At 59.5% G+C, this 14,046-nt stretch overlaps 1 protein-coding gene across 3 annotated transcripts; it reads right to left on the reverse strand.

Moving 5' to 3' along the window:
- Window positions 1–1,889: 1,889 nt before the first annotated feature.
- EPN3 (epsin 3) lies at window positions 1,890–12,866 on the reverse strand. 3 transcript variants are annotated; one of them, XM_037810358.1, is made up of 10 exons: window positions 12,506–12,866; window positions 8,600–9,276; window positions 7,568–7,686; window positions 6,760–6,837; window positions 6,396–6,524; window positions 5,402–5,489; window positions 4,679–4,948; window positions 4,380–4,496; window positions 4,043–4,255; window positions 1,890–3,852 (listed from the first exon to the last, which is right to left on the reverse strand). In XM_037810358.1, the coding sequence occupies exons 2-10, from the start codon at window positions 9,135–9,137 to the stop codon at window positions 3,524–3,526; spliced, it is 1,881 nt and encodes a 626-aa protein (XP_037666286.1). In that variant the 5' UTR covers window positions 9,138–9,276; window positions 12,506–12,866; the 3' UTR covers window positions 1,890–3,523. The 3 variants fall into 3 exon arrangements, with proteins under 3 accessions (XP_037666286.1, XP_037666284.1, XP_037666285.1); XM_037810356.1 differs by having other exon boundaries at window positions 6,760–6,840; XM_037810357.1 differs by lacking the exon at window positions 12,506–12,866 and adding an exon at window positions 10,960–11,803 and having other exon boundaries at window positions 6,760–6,840.
- Between the last annotated feature and the right edge of the window lie 1,180 nt (window positions 12,867–14,046).

Genomic DNA, 14,046 nt, shown 5'->3' on the forward strand with positions numbered 1-14,046 from the left:
AGGATGCTGGCATGGCTGGGGGACAGGGAGCAAAGGTGAGACCGGCAGTAGATGAGGTTAAAAGGTTGGAGAGGGTTGAAGTTCTCTGTTCAGGGTTTGTATTATTTTGGCAACAGGCCTGTATGCTTGAAAGTATTTCAAAATAAAAAGTTAAGGGGAAAAATGTTGAGGAGGAGGGTGGGAGCCAAGCCTTGGAGGGACTTGTGAACTGTGGGAAGGGGTCTTGGTTCTGGATGAGAGCAGAAGGAAGTCATTGAAGCACTTTAGGCAAGGGCACAACCCAGACATATCGGCATTTGGGAAGATCCCTCTTGGCTGCCTTGGGAAATGGATTGGGAAGCGGCCAGAGTGGAAGCAGGAGTCATTAAGACGCCAGAGCAGGACCCACAGGAGGTGGTGGGGTCCTGCACCAGGGTGGTGGAGGTGGAGAGAGAAGGACTGGAGGTCTGCTGAAGAGCAAAATACGGTTAGGATTACTGGGGAAGGGATGGGGGTGTCAGGTGACTTGCAGGTGGGGACATGTAAGAATGGAGGGTGGGGCCATTTTTTGAGTGGAGGACACAGGGAGAAGCCCAGGTGGGGGGTCATGAGGTTGGATTTGGACATGTTGGCTGGAGGTGCCTTGAAGACTTTCCGGTGGTGATGACAATAGGAGAGGGTGGCGGGAGTGTGGAGACGGCGTGGGTGTGGGGGAGCAGCAGTGTGAGGCGGGAAGAGGACCTAGGCCCAGGCTTGAGAAATTCAGAAGTGAGCCTGCGGAAGACACAGAGGCAAACCAGGAGAGGGTGGGTCCCAGAGGCAACGGGAGAGAGGGCTACCAGGAGGAGGGAGGGTCCACATGGTCAAAGGCTCCTGAAGTCAGCTAAGATGGGACAGTAGAAGGTCCACTGGCCTTAGCAACCTGGGGGCCACTGGTGGGCTTGGTGAAGCCAGGGTGAGAATGATGCAGAATGGAGAGAGTGAGGAGTGAGGGAAGTCAAGGGGAAATAGAAGATGGAGCTTGATGTGAGGGGAAAAGATAGCAAGGTACTTTCCAGATGGATGAAGCTACTTATGATCAATATCAATGGGAAGGATTCGGTGGAGAGAAAATGGTGGAAGATATCGGGGAGAGAAGAGAGCATGGATACCCTGTGCTTCCTGGGCAGGTGGTGCGAGGGGGAGAGGGAGGGGTCCACAGGCTGGAGGGTCTGGTGCGTGCTCCTTTGGAGCCTGCTCCAGCTGGAAGGAAAGAAGCTAAGACCAGAGAACAGGAGGCCTGCCTTGAATGTGGAGGAAATTGGGGTAATGACAAGCTCCAAACTGTGACTGTGGACAAGGGAAGCCGAGAGGTCAAGGGGCAGAGAGGTCATCCTCTTGGATAATGGGGTCACACAGGGATGAGGCAAGAGGTGGGTGAAAAGGCTGTGTGAGCCAGGACAGAAGCATCCAAAGAATGAGGCCGAGTGGCAGCCGCAGGCAGGGAGAAGGCAGGAGAGCCCTGTGACACCAGGGATTTCACAAGAGGAAGATGGCCTGGAAGTAGATCTGGGCAGCAAGGCCACCAATCCCTTTTTTTCGTGGGCTATGAAACAGTACCCCTGGGAAGTCCTCAAGGAGGATGTCCTCAGGGAAGAGCCAGTTTAGAAGAGGAGGGACCAAGAAGGATGGAGCCTTTCCAGATTGGGGTGGGCAGAGGACAGATGGGTACTCTGGGCACTGCCTGGCAAACCAGGAATGAGTGGGGGTGGGGGCATGGGAGGTTCATCCCCCGTGGTCAGTCTCTGAAGAGGGTGGCACTGGGCCACATGGGCACAGGCCTGGGAGGATCCACCCAGCGACCTCATAAGAAAGGAACTTGTGTTCCCATTTGACAAGTAAGGAAAGAGGCACAGAGACACAGAGGTTAAGCAATTTACTCAAGGTCAGAGAGCATAACCACTTATTACTAAGTGGTTATCATTAAGTGCAAAACTTTGAACCTGGCTGTTCTGATTCCTAAGTAGGTGTGTACCTGTAACAGTCACGGTGGGACTCCCCCCCATCACCCAAAAACAAAGCAGCTCCTTCCCTGCTCCCACTTCAGGAAGGAGGGCCAGGGTTGTATTCCTAAATGTCTCAGCAACACCTCCCGGCTTTGTTGCTGGCCTCTGCAAGGCCCATTTGTTCCCAGCAACCCAGGGGGTGTGGGGGCTGGCAGCAGGCTACCTGCCAGGCCAGACCCTGAGCACTGAGGGCTCTGGGGCCAGGACATTGGCATCTAGTGGTCAGAGAGAATCGAATAGAAAAGGAGTGAGGGTGACCAAGCTGACCCCTTGGATGAGGTACCAGGCCCTGTCCCCACTTGGTTTCCCAGACTTCACCTAAGTCGCCAGGACAGGGAGGACTCCCTCATCTGGGTTGAGATGGAGTTTCTCAGCAGCCCTAGTGAAGGGGAGGGGGTGGGGTCAGAGTCAGCTTTAAGGTGACTCAGTAAAACAAAGGGGTGTGGAGTCCCCTGCAAAGCCTGTGCTGCAGCTTTGTTAAATGCCCCTGACTTGTCTGCTCCCCTGCTCTGAGTCCTCCAGGGTGTGAGCTTAGCAATTCTTGGATCCCTCCCAGGCTAGCCCAGTACTTACTTAGTCCACAGCAGTCAGTCAATATTTGCTGAATTAAATCCCAGCCTGGGAGCGCCCAAATGTGGAGACCGATTGTCTGACTAGGAAATCCAGCCCCACTCTGTGCTAGTTTTGTGACTTTGAGGCTGCCCCTTAAACTCTCTGAGCCTCGTGCCCTCACCTATGAAATGGGAGCAGGGCCAGCATGGATGACAGAGACGTGCAGTCGCACAGGGCTGCACACTCAGGAGAGCTCGGCGCTTGGCTTAACGCTCCGCTGTCGCCATCTTGAAATTCTTAAATCATTTTTCACTTTGCACTGGGCTCCCCAAATTTGTAGCCAGTCTTAAATGGAACAATATTATCTACCTCAGAGGGTCGTCGCAAGGATAAAATGAAATAATCTAACCTAAAGTGCTTAGCACATAACGAATGCGCAATAAATGTTGGCTACTGTTCACCGCTGTTAAATTATCTCCAGTGCCGATGCGTGATAAATGAGTGAAATGACTGAGGGCCTGCGGAGCATCGGAATGAGAGGGTGCCAGATGGGGGTGGGGGGTCGGGTCATAAGAGAGGCTGTAAGGGAAGCGGAAGCAATTTTGTGCCCCAGATTGTCCAGTCGTTTCCAGCGGCCGCTGGTGTCCGCGCTGTGGAGCAGACCCTGCCGCCACGTTCTACAGAAAGCCCACTTGGTGAGAGCTGAGGACGCGGGTTCTAGTCTTTATTATGGGGGCATGGTCTTGGCCCCGGCAAGTCGCCAGTCTCTAGCTTCAGGAGCTGCAAGGAGTCAGCTCAGGCCCGGAACAAGTTTCCACCTGTGTGACCCCGCACCTCTGCGCCAGCTCCCGCCTTCCTCGTGCCAGGTACGGCGGTTGCAGCCCCGCCCATCGGGGCGGGGCGGGGCTTCGCGCGCCTGCGCCGGCCGACGCCTGGCGGGGCCGCGCTCAGAGGAAGGGGTTGGTGGCCGCCTGCGGGGGCGGGTTCGGCGGCCCCGCGGGGCTGGCCGTGGGCATCAGCGGCTGCGGCAGGCTCGCGGGCGGCGGCGGGTAGGCGCCGGCATGTGGGAAGACGCTGACCGAGGCGGGGAGGGTCGCGCCGGCCGGCACGCTGCTGAGAGGGAGGGGCAGGGAGGCGCTGTAGGTCATGGAGCCCAGGGGTGTTTCGGCGGCCGCCGCCAGGCCCGGCGCTGGCGACCCGGTGCGCATCTGGCTCAGGGTCGGCCTGCCCTGCTCGCCCCAGCCGAACGGGTTGGTGGAGGATGGGGCGCTGAAACCTGCGGAACGAAGACGGGGGAGCGGGCCTTGGAGCGGGGCGGGGGACATGGCCCTGAATGGGGAGAGGAGCGGGGAGAAGGTTGCAAGAGCCAGGATCTTAGAGCAGGGGGCTGGGTTCTGAAAGGAGGGGCGGAGAGAGGGCAGGGAACCCCAGTGTTGAGACCAGGTCAGGGCAGAGAGGTGTCCTACCTGTCAGGAAGGGGTTCCGCGTCTTTGCAGCCTGAGGCGCCTTGACCAAGGAGTCAAGGTTGACCAAGGAAGAGGCGGACGGGCCCAGGAAGGACTCAGGAGTCCGGCGGGGCGGGGTTAGCGCTTCCCCCAGCGCCCCCAGTTCCAAGGCATCTGGCTCCTTCGTGCCATTTTGCTTGGCGCTGGGGATGGGGTCTCCAAACAGGTCCAGCTCTGGAATAGAAAGGGCAGAGGTCATTGGTGGGGAGAGGGATTGGCCAGGGACCGTGAGGAGAGCAGAGGCCAGCTCTGGGTGGCCCCACTATCCTGTCTCAGCGTCCTGTTGCCTCCTGCTTACCCACAGGGCTGCTGGGCTTTCCAGAGGGCAGGGCCGGGGTACTCTCCAGCCTCTCCTTGGGCTCTGTGGATTCTGGAGGTTTGGCAAATGGGTCAAAAGTCGAGGTCCCACCTAAAGCTAGCCGAGGAGGAAGAGGGAGATAGGATGGGTTGGCAAAAAGAGCAGCTCCCATCTGACCCCTTCTCAGGGAAGCAGCCCTCTTCCCAACACAGACAGGATCTGCTGCCCCCTTGGCACTGAGCGAGGGGGACCCAGAAGTTCCCCAGCCCCTCACCCACACCCTCTGGCCTTCCGCTTACCAGGTATGCTGGAGGTCTCCACAGGGCTCCCCCAAGGGTCAGCCCCAGTGCTGGGGAGTTGGTGGTGGGGGGAGTTCTGTGCCCAGGGGTCTGTGGTGGGGGGTCCAGCAGGCAGCACTGGGGTCCGGCCCCAGGGCTCAGAAGAGGAGAGTGTAGGGAGCAAGTCCCAGGGCTGGCTTCGGGACAGGGCGTTTCCTGAGGGGACTGGAGACCAGGGGTCCGCAGAAGGCCCCCAGGAGGAGCCGCTGGGCTCTGTGCTCGGCCTGAGACCTGAAATGGGAGTGGCAGAGGCATGGCCCCAGGCCCACCCTTACCCTCCCTTTCCAAGGCCCTTCCCAGTTACCCAGCCCACATTGAGGGGCTAGAGGACCCCCTTCACAGATGGGATGCTGACAGGGGCCCACTCAGCAAGCTGGAGCCCATATTCAGCAAGTTACCCCAGGAGCCTGCCCTCCCCTGTCCCCCATTCGGGCAACTCGGACACCTTCCGAGTAAGGGACAGGCTAGGGCAGGAAAGCCAGGGCAAGAGAGGACTGAGCTTCCTCAGGAGCAGGGCTCTTCAGGGCACACTCCCCCTGCCCTCCAAAGGACCCCATGACACAGAGGATCCTGAGGCTCAGGGAGGTGGTCCTCAGTGTGGGGAGGCGGGTGCCAGCGAGTGGCTGGGGAGGAAGGGGCTCTCTGGAGTCAACCTGGGAGCCTCTTGCAGCCCTGCATGCCCACCTGGGATGTCCCATGGGTCAGCAGAGCAGTGTGTGGAGGGCAGGGCCGGGGCGGGTACGAAGATGTCAGCCAAGTCCAGGATGGAGGGCTGTGGAGGGGAGAGGAGCCCCAGCTCAGGAGTGGGCGGGGCCGGTGAGAGGGCAGGCCCTGGGCTGTCAGCCTGACTCCAGCTCATTCTCCCCTTTATTCATTCTACAAACATCTCTTAATGATTCCTCACCTTTGTACATTGCTTTCCAGTTTATAAAATGTTTCCTCATTCATTTAGTACCTGATTTTTACAACAGCCTGCAAGGTGGGTAGGGCAGGTGTTTTGCCAATTTTACAGAGGAGCCATCTGAGGCCCAGAGAAGGGAAACCATTTGCCTGAAGTTGAGCAGAGAGCCTGGAAGAGGCAGAGAGAGCTGGGGGCAGAACCCAGGCCTGCCTGACCCCTTCCTCAGCTATCCCGTTTCTCAGTCCAGGAGAAGAGCACAGTGAGGGCAAAGACAGATTTTATGACCAGCCTATCCCCCTAGATCAGTAACCAGGAGAAACTTGACTACCGTGAACCCAGGGCAGAAAGGGGACAGAGACACCCCAGCAGGTGGCCTTGCTCCCACCCCCCTCCCAGAAAGTACATCATCTATGAGCCCAAGGTGTTTCCAGTACCTGGTGCCCAGGCCTGCCCCCAATCCTGAAGGACAGCCTCACATAATCCTAGAATGTCAGAGTGGGAACTGTCCAATAGGCCCATTTTGCAGAGGAGGAAACTGAGGCCACAACAGTGACTTGCCCCAAATCATAAAGTGAATTAGCAGCTAACCTAGAACTCAAATCCAGGATTCTTTACAACTTAATTTTGCTTTCAGCTTAGTATGGGACTAGGTATACCCCCCTTATCCCCATTTTCATTTAATAAACACTTAAATTTGCCTGTTATATATCAAGCACTGTTCTATAGTCTTTCCAAATACTAACTTATCTTCCAGGGCTTGCCCAGCCCCTGCCCTACCTGGCTGGTTTTCAGCTTCTCCTCCTCCTTTCTCTCTTCTCTCTGGAGCTCTCGGTCCCGCCGGTGGTGGACTGTGGCCCCCGTGCCATTGGTCATGGGGGAGTCATCTCCCCGCCAGGACCTCACCTCCTGCAGAAGGCACAGAAGGGGCCAGGAGAGCATGAGCAGCAGCCCAGGTGGACTTGAAGGAACCAGGGCACCCAAGCACCCCAGGCTGCAGTCGAGAGGAGGGTGGGAGGCGGCTGGGCAGTTAGTACCAGGCACCCCCAGGAGCAGCGCGGACCACCAGGTGAAGCAGGAGGGGCCTGTTAGTGCCCTTGTAGCACCTGCACCTGCACCAGCACCAACGGGCTCGGCCCACTACCTTCTGCTCCTGCCGGCTCAGGCGCAGAGCCAGCTGCAGCTGCAAGTCCTCGTCCCTGTGGGAGGCTGGGGGGACCGGCTGCTAGGGAGGAGAGAGGGGCGAACTTGGCTCAAAGCTCCCCTCAACACCGGGCCAGCCGGGCAGCATGGCCCTGCCCTGGGTAAGGGGAATGGAGAGACAGAAATGCCCATGGTGAGTGTGGCTGGGCATCCCCTGCTCCCTGGCAATGTGGGTGTGGCCTTCCTGCCTCCCTCAGACATGAAGTTTAAAAATCAGGAGGACTGATCTTTCTCTTCTGGGTCCCCCAGGGGTTCCCCGAGCCCTGCTGTATGAGGCTCAGCTAGGTCTATTCAGACCCACAGAGGTAATGGCAGAGGAGACGTCAGGGGGACTGTCCCTGCCACCCCATAGAGCAGGACCTGGGGCCTTATGGAGCAGTTGATGGGGAGGTGGCAGTCAGCGTGTCCCTGGGTCTGTCAGCATGCTCACCCCTCCCCCAGTATGAGGTGGTAGCAGGTCCCCCAGACACACCATGTACCCCCAACCGACTGCACACTTGCTGCCCTTCCCAGGCCCAGCTGGCAAGGACTGAAGACAAAAGGCAGGGCCTGCCTGGGACAAACTCAAGGACACAGGCCTCATGCTGCCTTGGGAGCAGGATCGGGGCCTCAGGCCCAGGATGGGGAAGCCTAAAGTCAAGGCTGTGGGGCGCTCAGGCCCCTCTCCTCCCTCCTCTAGTCCCCTCTCCACACCCCCCACCCCCAACCCAGCTGTGGGGCCCCCCAGGCTGCCCTGTAGGGAACCTCACCTTCTCAGCCTCCTCGCGGCTCATGGCCAGGGCCAGCTGCAGCTGCAGCTCCTCTTCCCCTGACGTCTGGGGCCGAGCCTGCTCCAGGTCTGAGGCATAGCGGGGCGAGGAGGAGGAAGCTGCAACAACCATCGTGGCTCCTGTGACCACACTGGGACTCACAGGCTCCCCCCGCCCCCCTTGGGGAGTTCTGACAGCTGCCAGCCAGGAGCTGAGGGTCAGAGAGGGGGATCCGGGGGAGGCAGGCCAGGCAGTGTGCTGGGCAGCCTCTGTAAAGCTCCCATCCCACGGCCTTGGGAAAGATTCTAATCCCTGTTTACTGATGGTGCACAGTGGGATACAGGGCCCAGGGTCCTGCAACTGAACTTGAATCCAGGGCCCCAGGCTCCAGCTCCTGGACTCTTCCAGAGAGACCCCATCCTCTTTCGGGCCAAGGGGGTGGGAGGTGCCAATCAAACAAGGTCGTGGCTCTCAAAGCCCTCAGCAAGCTGTCAATGACTTGATGAAGCGGGGGGCACTCCCAAGTATTCCTCAGATCAGGGAACCCCCCCACCACTGGGGAGAGGAGAGCCAAGAACTGCTCATTGGCCACCCCATTTCCAAGGGCAGTGCTCTTGACGGGGGTGGGGGGCGGGGGGATTAGGGGAACGTGTGTTCCATGTGTCTGGCAGGAAGCAAGGGGCATTCCTGGGCCTGGTCTCGTTTGATTCCATGTCTCGCAATCGATGAGGGTAATGTTATCCCTACTCCACCGAGATGGAGAGAGCCGGTGGCCCAGATCGCACAGCTCATAAAGACAGAATAAGGGACTCCAAAGCCTGTGCTCCCCACCCCACCCCACGCCACCCTCCCATGCAGCTAATGATTATGGTTTGTGCTAACTCGTGGGGCACCAACTACGGACCTTGCAGGTCACAGTCCATGTCTCGCTTTAACCTCATGGTGCCGCCCTGCCCCCCGAGGTAGGTGCTATTATCCAGGGCCCGGGGCAGAGCCTCCCTGTCCCGAGCCACAACCCCGGGGCTCGCTCACAGTTATAGGAGGACGGGGAGCCGTGGCGGCGGCTGAAGCCCAGCTGCCCGCTGCCAAGGCCCACGCCCTCCAGCGCCATGCGCTCCTTGGTCTTGAGAGCGTGGATGCGCTCCTGCCGCAGGCGCTCCTCGTCCTTGAGCAGGGCCATCACCTGCTTGACCTTCTCGCGCACGTTGACGCCCTGGTCCTTGCCGTCGCGGTCGATGTGCTGGAAGTCCTTGAGCGTCTGGATGGTGTAGAGGTTCTCTCGGCACTGGTGGGCCACGCGCTCGGAGCCCGTCTTGAGCAGGTAGTCCAGCAGCGTCAGCGCCTTGTACACGTGCCGCCAGTTCTTGCCACTGTCATTGAGCCGCCGCCACAGCATGCCCATGACCTCGGCGAAGGCCACCGTGTTGAAGGTCAGGTCGGCGATCTCGGACATGAGCGAGCTGGGCGGGCCCCAGGGGTCATTGCTGGTGGCCTCGCGCACCTTGATCTCGGCCTCCGAGTAGTTGTGCACGATGTTCTTCACCTGGCGCCGCAGCGCGGAGGTCGTCATGGCTGGGGACCTAGAGGGGGGCGGCCCCCGCCCCGGCCGGAGGTGGAGGGCCGAGGGCCACCGTCGCGAGGTCACGGTCTCGAAAGAGGGGCCGCTGTGTTCTCAGCAGGGCGGCTGTGTCCTCGGGTCCCACACAGGCCTGCAGAAGAGAGGGTCAGGGGCTCAGGGACCGAGGCCACCTGGCTGGTCACACAAGCACTGACCTAGTGAAGCCTGGTCACAGCGTCCCTCCTGCCTCTGGCAGGCGCTCAGGAGCCCTGCATGCTCGCCTGTCTTCACATTCACACCACAAGGAGGCTGTTATTATTATCTCTGCTCACAGATGGGGAGAGTGAGGCGCAGAGAAGTGTTCAGTGGCTTGTCCGGGATCACCTAGCTGGTAGGTGGGGAGCCAGGAGTAACCCAGGAGCCCCTCCCCCAGGTCCATGCCCTTAGAGGGGTCACCAAAGCGGCCCCCAGGACGGCCCACTTGCCGGCTTCTGCTTGGCTCCCTTTTCCATTTCTGCCAGTATCTAGTTTAAGACCTTTCCTCTCCAGCTTCTCAGTCCTCTCTTTCCTCTCTTGTCATGTTATTAAATTTTTGCAGCCTAATTCATTCATCACCTATTTTGGGGCTTTCGCTGAGCCAGGCACAGAACACAAGTCCTGGTCCACCCACGTTCAGCTGAGAGGGTAACAGACAATCACTGTTCACTGTGGGAGAAACACAGGAATATCGAAACTGGGAAATCCGGGGAGACTTCCCAGAGGAGGTGATGGCTGAGCTGAGGTCTGCGCTCCAAAGGGAAGGGTAGGGAAGAATGAACCAGCAAAATGAGAATTCAGTGAGCAGTGTCAGAAGGCAAAAGAGAAAGCAACATTTGGGAAAGGGGGAAGGCTGACTCTCAGAGATCGTCCAGCCACCTTCCCCTCCCCATTGTATATACAGGGGCACTGAGGCCAGAGAGGGGACATGACCTGCCCACAGTCATACCACATGTGGGTGGCAGAGCTGGGACTAACACCTAGGTCTGCAGAAAACTAATCCAATATTTATTGTCAGTGTCACCCAATTTTGTAATTCATCACATTGTTTTGCTGTCTTAGTCTGGCCTTCCCAACCAGAATGTAAGCTCCGTGAGGGCAGGGTCAGTCTGGGCTCCCCAAATTCCCAAGGCCCTGGGCACACAGCAGACCTCTGATGCCCCAGCTGACAGGAGGGTCAGCCCTTTGCCCCCCCACAGCCTCAAGACTAGGGGGTCTGCACAACTGATTGCCCACCCCACAGCCTTAGGACCAGGGGGTCTGCAGGAAGCAAACCAAGGCCCAAGGCAGAGGAAAAGTTCCCCCAAGGCCCTATCACAAACCAAAACTGGAATCCACCTACCACTGCCATCCCTCCAGCACTGGATGAGCCCATGAACAAACAAATACACACACACACACACACACACACACACACACACACACACTACACACTGGCTGGATCTGCAGAGCCTCCACCTCCCTCATAGCCCCCTCCCCCAACACCCAGGGAGATTTCACCTCTCTGCTCTGCCCTCCATTCCAGCCCCGCTGTGCCCAAGCTGCCAGCTGCTCCCCAGACTGCCAAAAGGCAGGAATCTAGAGGAGGCTGCCCTCACCCCTTCAAAGCTCTGCCCAGCCCCACAACTCAACTCTCCCTCTGCCCCAGCCCGGCTTATAAAGGAACAGGCACAGGGTTTAGTTCAAAGAGGCCTCACAGGCCTTGGCAAGTTTCTTAGGAGACCAGGTGCTTGGGAGAGCATCAGTAGAGAGGATGGGACCCCGTGGGTGACCGGATGGGTTGAGGGGGAGAGCCTACCTGTCTGCTGTCTGTCTGTCCGTCCAGCCGGTGGCAGGCCTTCTGTGGGGACGGCACAGCCACGACTCGTTTAACTTATGCCCTCCCCCTCACTAGTGACTCAGACCTGTCTTTACCTCCCCAACTGGCAGGCGGGCTGGCTGGTGGTAGAGTCAAGAAGGAAAATACTAGTGCCCCAAAACCCGCCCCATGCACGCCCTCCCGGGGCTGGCCGCTGAACTAGCTGAACCAGTCAGGCCCGTGACTCCTCTGGAGCCCTCCCTGGCCTGGCTGCCCCAGCCCTCCTGCCCGGCCTGGGCTGGGGGCTCGGCCTCAGTGGAAGGGGCCTGCTGGGGACCTGGGTGCTGGCCCAGCAGCCCTGCCTGGTGGGCACGGAGGAGTCTTTTGGGCCCATCTTACTGGAGCTAGTGGAGGGTGTTCGGAAACACACAGGAGGGCCTTCGACCCCTGTCCCCTGAGGTTTGAAGGGACAGGGTAGGGAGGCAGAGGGGCCAGGGTGAGACCCAGGGAGCACGAAGGGGAGGGAGGAGGGACGGAAGGAACGCGGGAGGGAGCGGCTGGGAGCACTGCCAGCGGTGTTAAAAGCAAAGAGTTTATTGAACACAATATGCCCAGAAATAAAAGGGAGTGAAACAGAAACCCAGCAGCCGATAAGGCAGCAGCGGCGGCGGCAGCCCCAGGCAGCCGGGTGTGGAATTACTGCAGTGACCTTGAGCCAGACCCTGCCAGGTGGAGGGAAGGACACTGAGAAGGCAGGGCTGAGAGGCAGGTCGAGATGGGGCAGAGAGCGAGGCGGGAGAGAGCAGGCGGAGGTGTGGGGGCGTGGGCTGGGGGAGAGGGGAACAGGGCCAGCAGGAGGTGGGATGGGGTCAGGGAGCAGAGAGCGTCAGTTCTTTCCTATTTAGAGTCCCAAGGAGACCTGTGGGGAGCTCTTGTCAGAGCCCAAGGCCTGGGGGACCTGGAGGGATTCCCCAAAAGTTAGGACTAAGCTAGCAAATAGCATCCCCAGGGTGGGACTGTGGGGAGAGGGAAAGAGCCCAGATCAGCCCAGCCGAGTGCACCAGTTTGTCCCGAGTCTGCGTGCCCCTCGCTGGCCCTCACCCCTCCCTGTCCTCCGCCAAGGAGGGCTCCAGCCCCTGCCCTCCTCCTCCATCAGATCCAGCGTGAGCAGTGGGGGGAGTGGCAGTGCCCCAACTCGCAGGCTCCTTGCTGCTGGAGAGACAGGGGAGCCAGCGCTATCTAAGCTTCTTACAACTTCGGCAGCCCCAGGGCAGTCGCGTGAGTCCTGGGAGTGGGCTGGGGACTGCCCGAGGTCCGGGGCACTGGGAAGCAGGTCAGCAGAGCTGCGCAAGAGTCGGGTTCTCCCCTGATTGGGGAATGCGCCCCTGAGTCCTCCTTCCTGGGGCAGCAGGCAAGAAGCCCCCAGGTGCCTCCCCAGCCCCCGTCCCTCACACCTGGAAGACGAAGCCTCAAGCCCACTCTCCGCCCCCAGCTTCCACGCAGGGGGGCACCACTGCCACCAGGGAGGGTGCACGGCCAAGCTTACCTCCAGTGCAGGCTCCCTCGGCCCCAGCCCTGGGGCCCCAGGCGGCCTCTGCAGTGACCCTCCGACCTGCGCAGCAGGGGGTGGCACAGCCTTGGGAGAGTCTCCAGAGCCATCCACCACGGACCCTCGTCCCAGAGACCCGCCCTCTCCTAAGAGATGCAGACCCCCCAGAAGGGCGGCGCAGGGTCCCCGGGATGGGTAGCAGCTCTGCCTCCTGCCCGCTTGCCTCCTAGACACCCGCACCCAGGAGGAAAGTTGCTGGGCTAGCCGGGCAGGTCTGCCTCAGCAGTAACAGGACACAGGCGGCAGGAAGGCAGCACGTTAACCCCTTCCTGCTGGTCGGGCTGGCGGAGCCTTCGGAGGTGGGCTGCCTTGCCTGCTGCCTCCCTGGGTGAGGGGATCTGGGGCCAGGGAGGCTGACCCACTCCCACCCCGTGGCAGGTTAACCCTTCCCCTGCTGCCCCAGGAGGAAACAGGGCTGGGGTCCCCTGCTGCCTGCCCCAGCCCTGCCCCTCCTCCTCTGACCAGACTGGCTTTAAAGGACAGGGCAGGACCAGCCCTGAGGTGGGGTCTCCTCGGCCACCGGGGGAGGGAGGGCACCAGGGCTCTAGGCATGGCCCTTCTCACGGCCCCCTCTCTCCCTTACAGGGACAGAGTGTCCTGCATTCTGCAAACCTCCTTCTCCCACCTGGTAACTACAGGATGCTTGAGGCCCACGAGGTCCTTATTAGAAACACCAACTGCAAACCTAAGGGGCTGCCAGCCTGCAGTCCACTCCCCCACCCCCACATCCTCTCGGCTCCATCAGCACTTAAATGCAATAAGCCCACTTTTAGCCCAAGTTATTCTCCAAACCCTGGAAGCCTGGAGCCCACTCCACTCAGGACATCCAGCCCAGAATGATTCTTAACTGACAAAAAAAAGGTTATGGTTCAGAGTTTGAGCCAACACAGCACCTTTCTTTCCAAGAGCCATCTCTCCCTGGCTTCACATTCCTCTGAGCAGGTTGAGAGCGTGAAGTCCAGAGGCCATTTTTAAGGCAGGAAAATGGTTCCAGGGGGCCAGATGATTTGACATGGGTAGGGGGTAAGACAGACTGGAACACCAGAACCCAGGGCCCCGTGGGAAGATTCGGCTCTTGCTGAGGACAACAGGGTAAGAGGGGTGGTGGATGTGATCCTCAGGGACTGGGGACATTGTCCTTGGAAGTGGGAGGCTCTCGGGGAGCCAGGTGTGGAGGCTGAGGCTGGGAGAAGAGGAGGTTGTCTAGTTCTCCATCTAGTCTCCTACTTTGTCATACTTGGTGATGATGCTTCAGGAAGATGTGGCTCCAGGAAATGTGACCCCAAAAGTGTGGGCCAAGGAAGGCCAGAGGCAGAGACTATGAGGGGTGACATTCTGTCCTGTCACCTGATTAGTTCCTTGTCACTACCAACTTGCTCTTGTGCTCATCATCCCACACATCACCATCCCAGTTGTGTCTCTCCTGCTGGGTGGCTCTAGGGCCTGGGAAGGGGGAAATCTGAGGGCAGGGTGGGACA

Source organism: Choloepus didactylus, chromosome 18 (assembly GCF_015220235.1).
Source record: "Choloepus didactylus isolate mChoDid1 chromosome 18, mChoDid1.pri, whole genome shotgun sequence".
In the NCBI taxonomy this organism is placed as follows: Eukaryota; Metazoa; Chordata; class Mammalia; order Pilosa; family Megalonychidae; genus Choloepus; species Choloepus didactylus.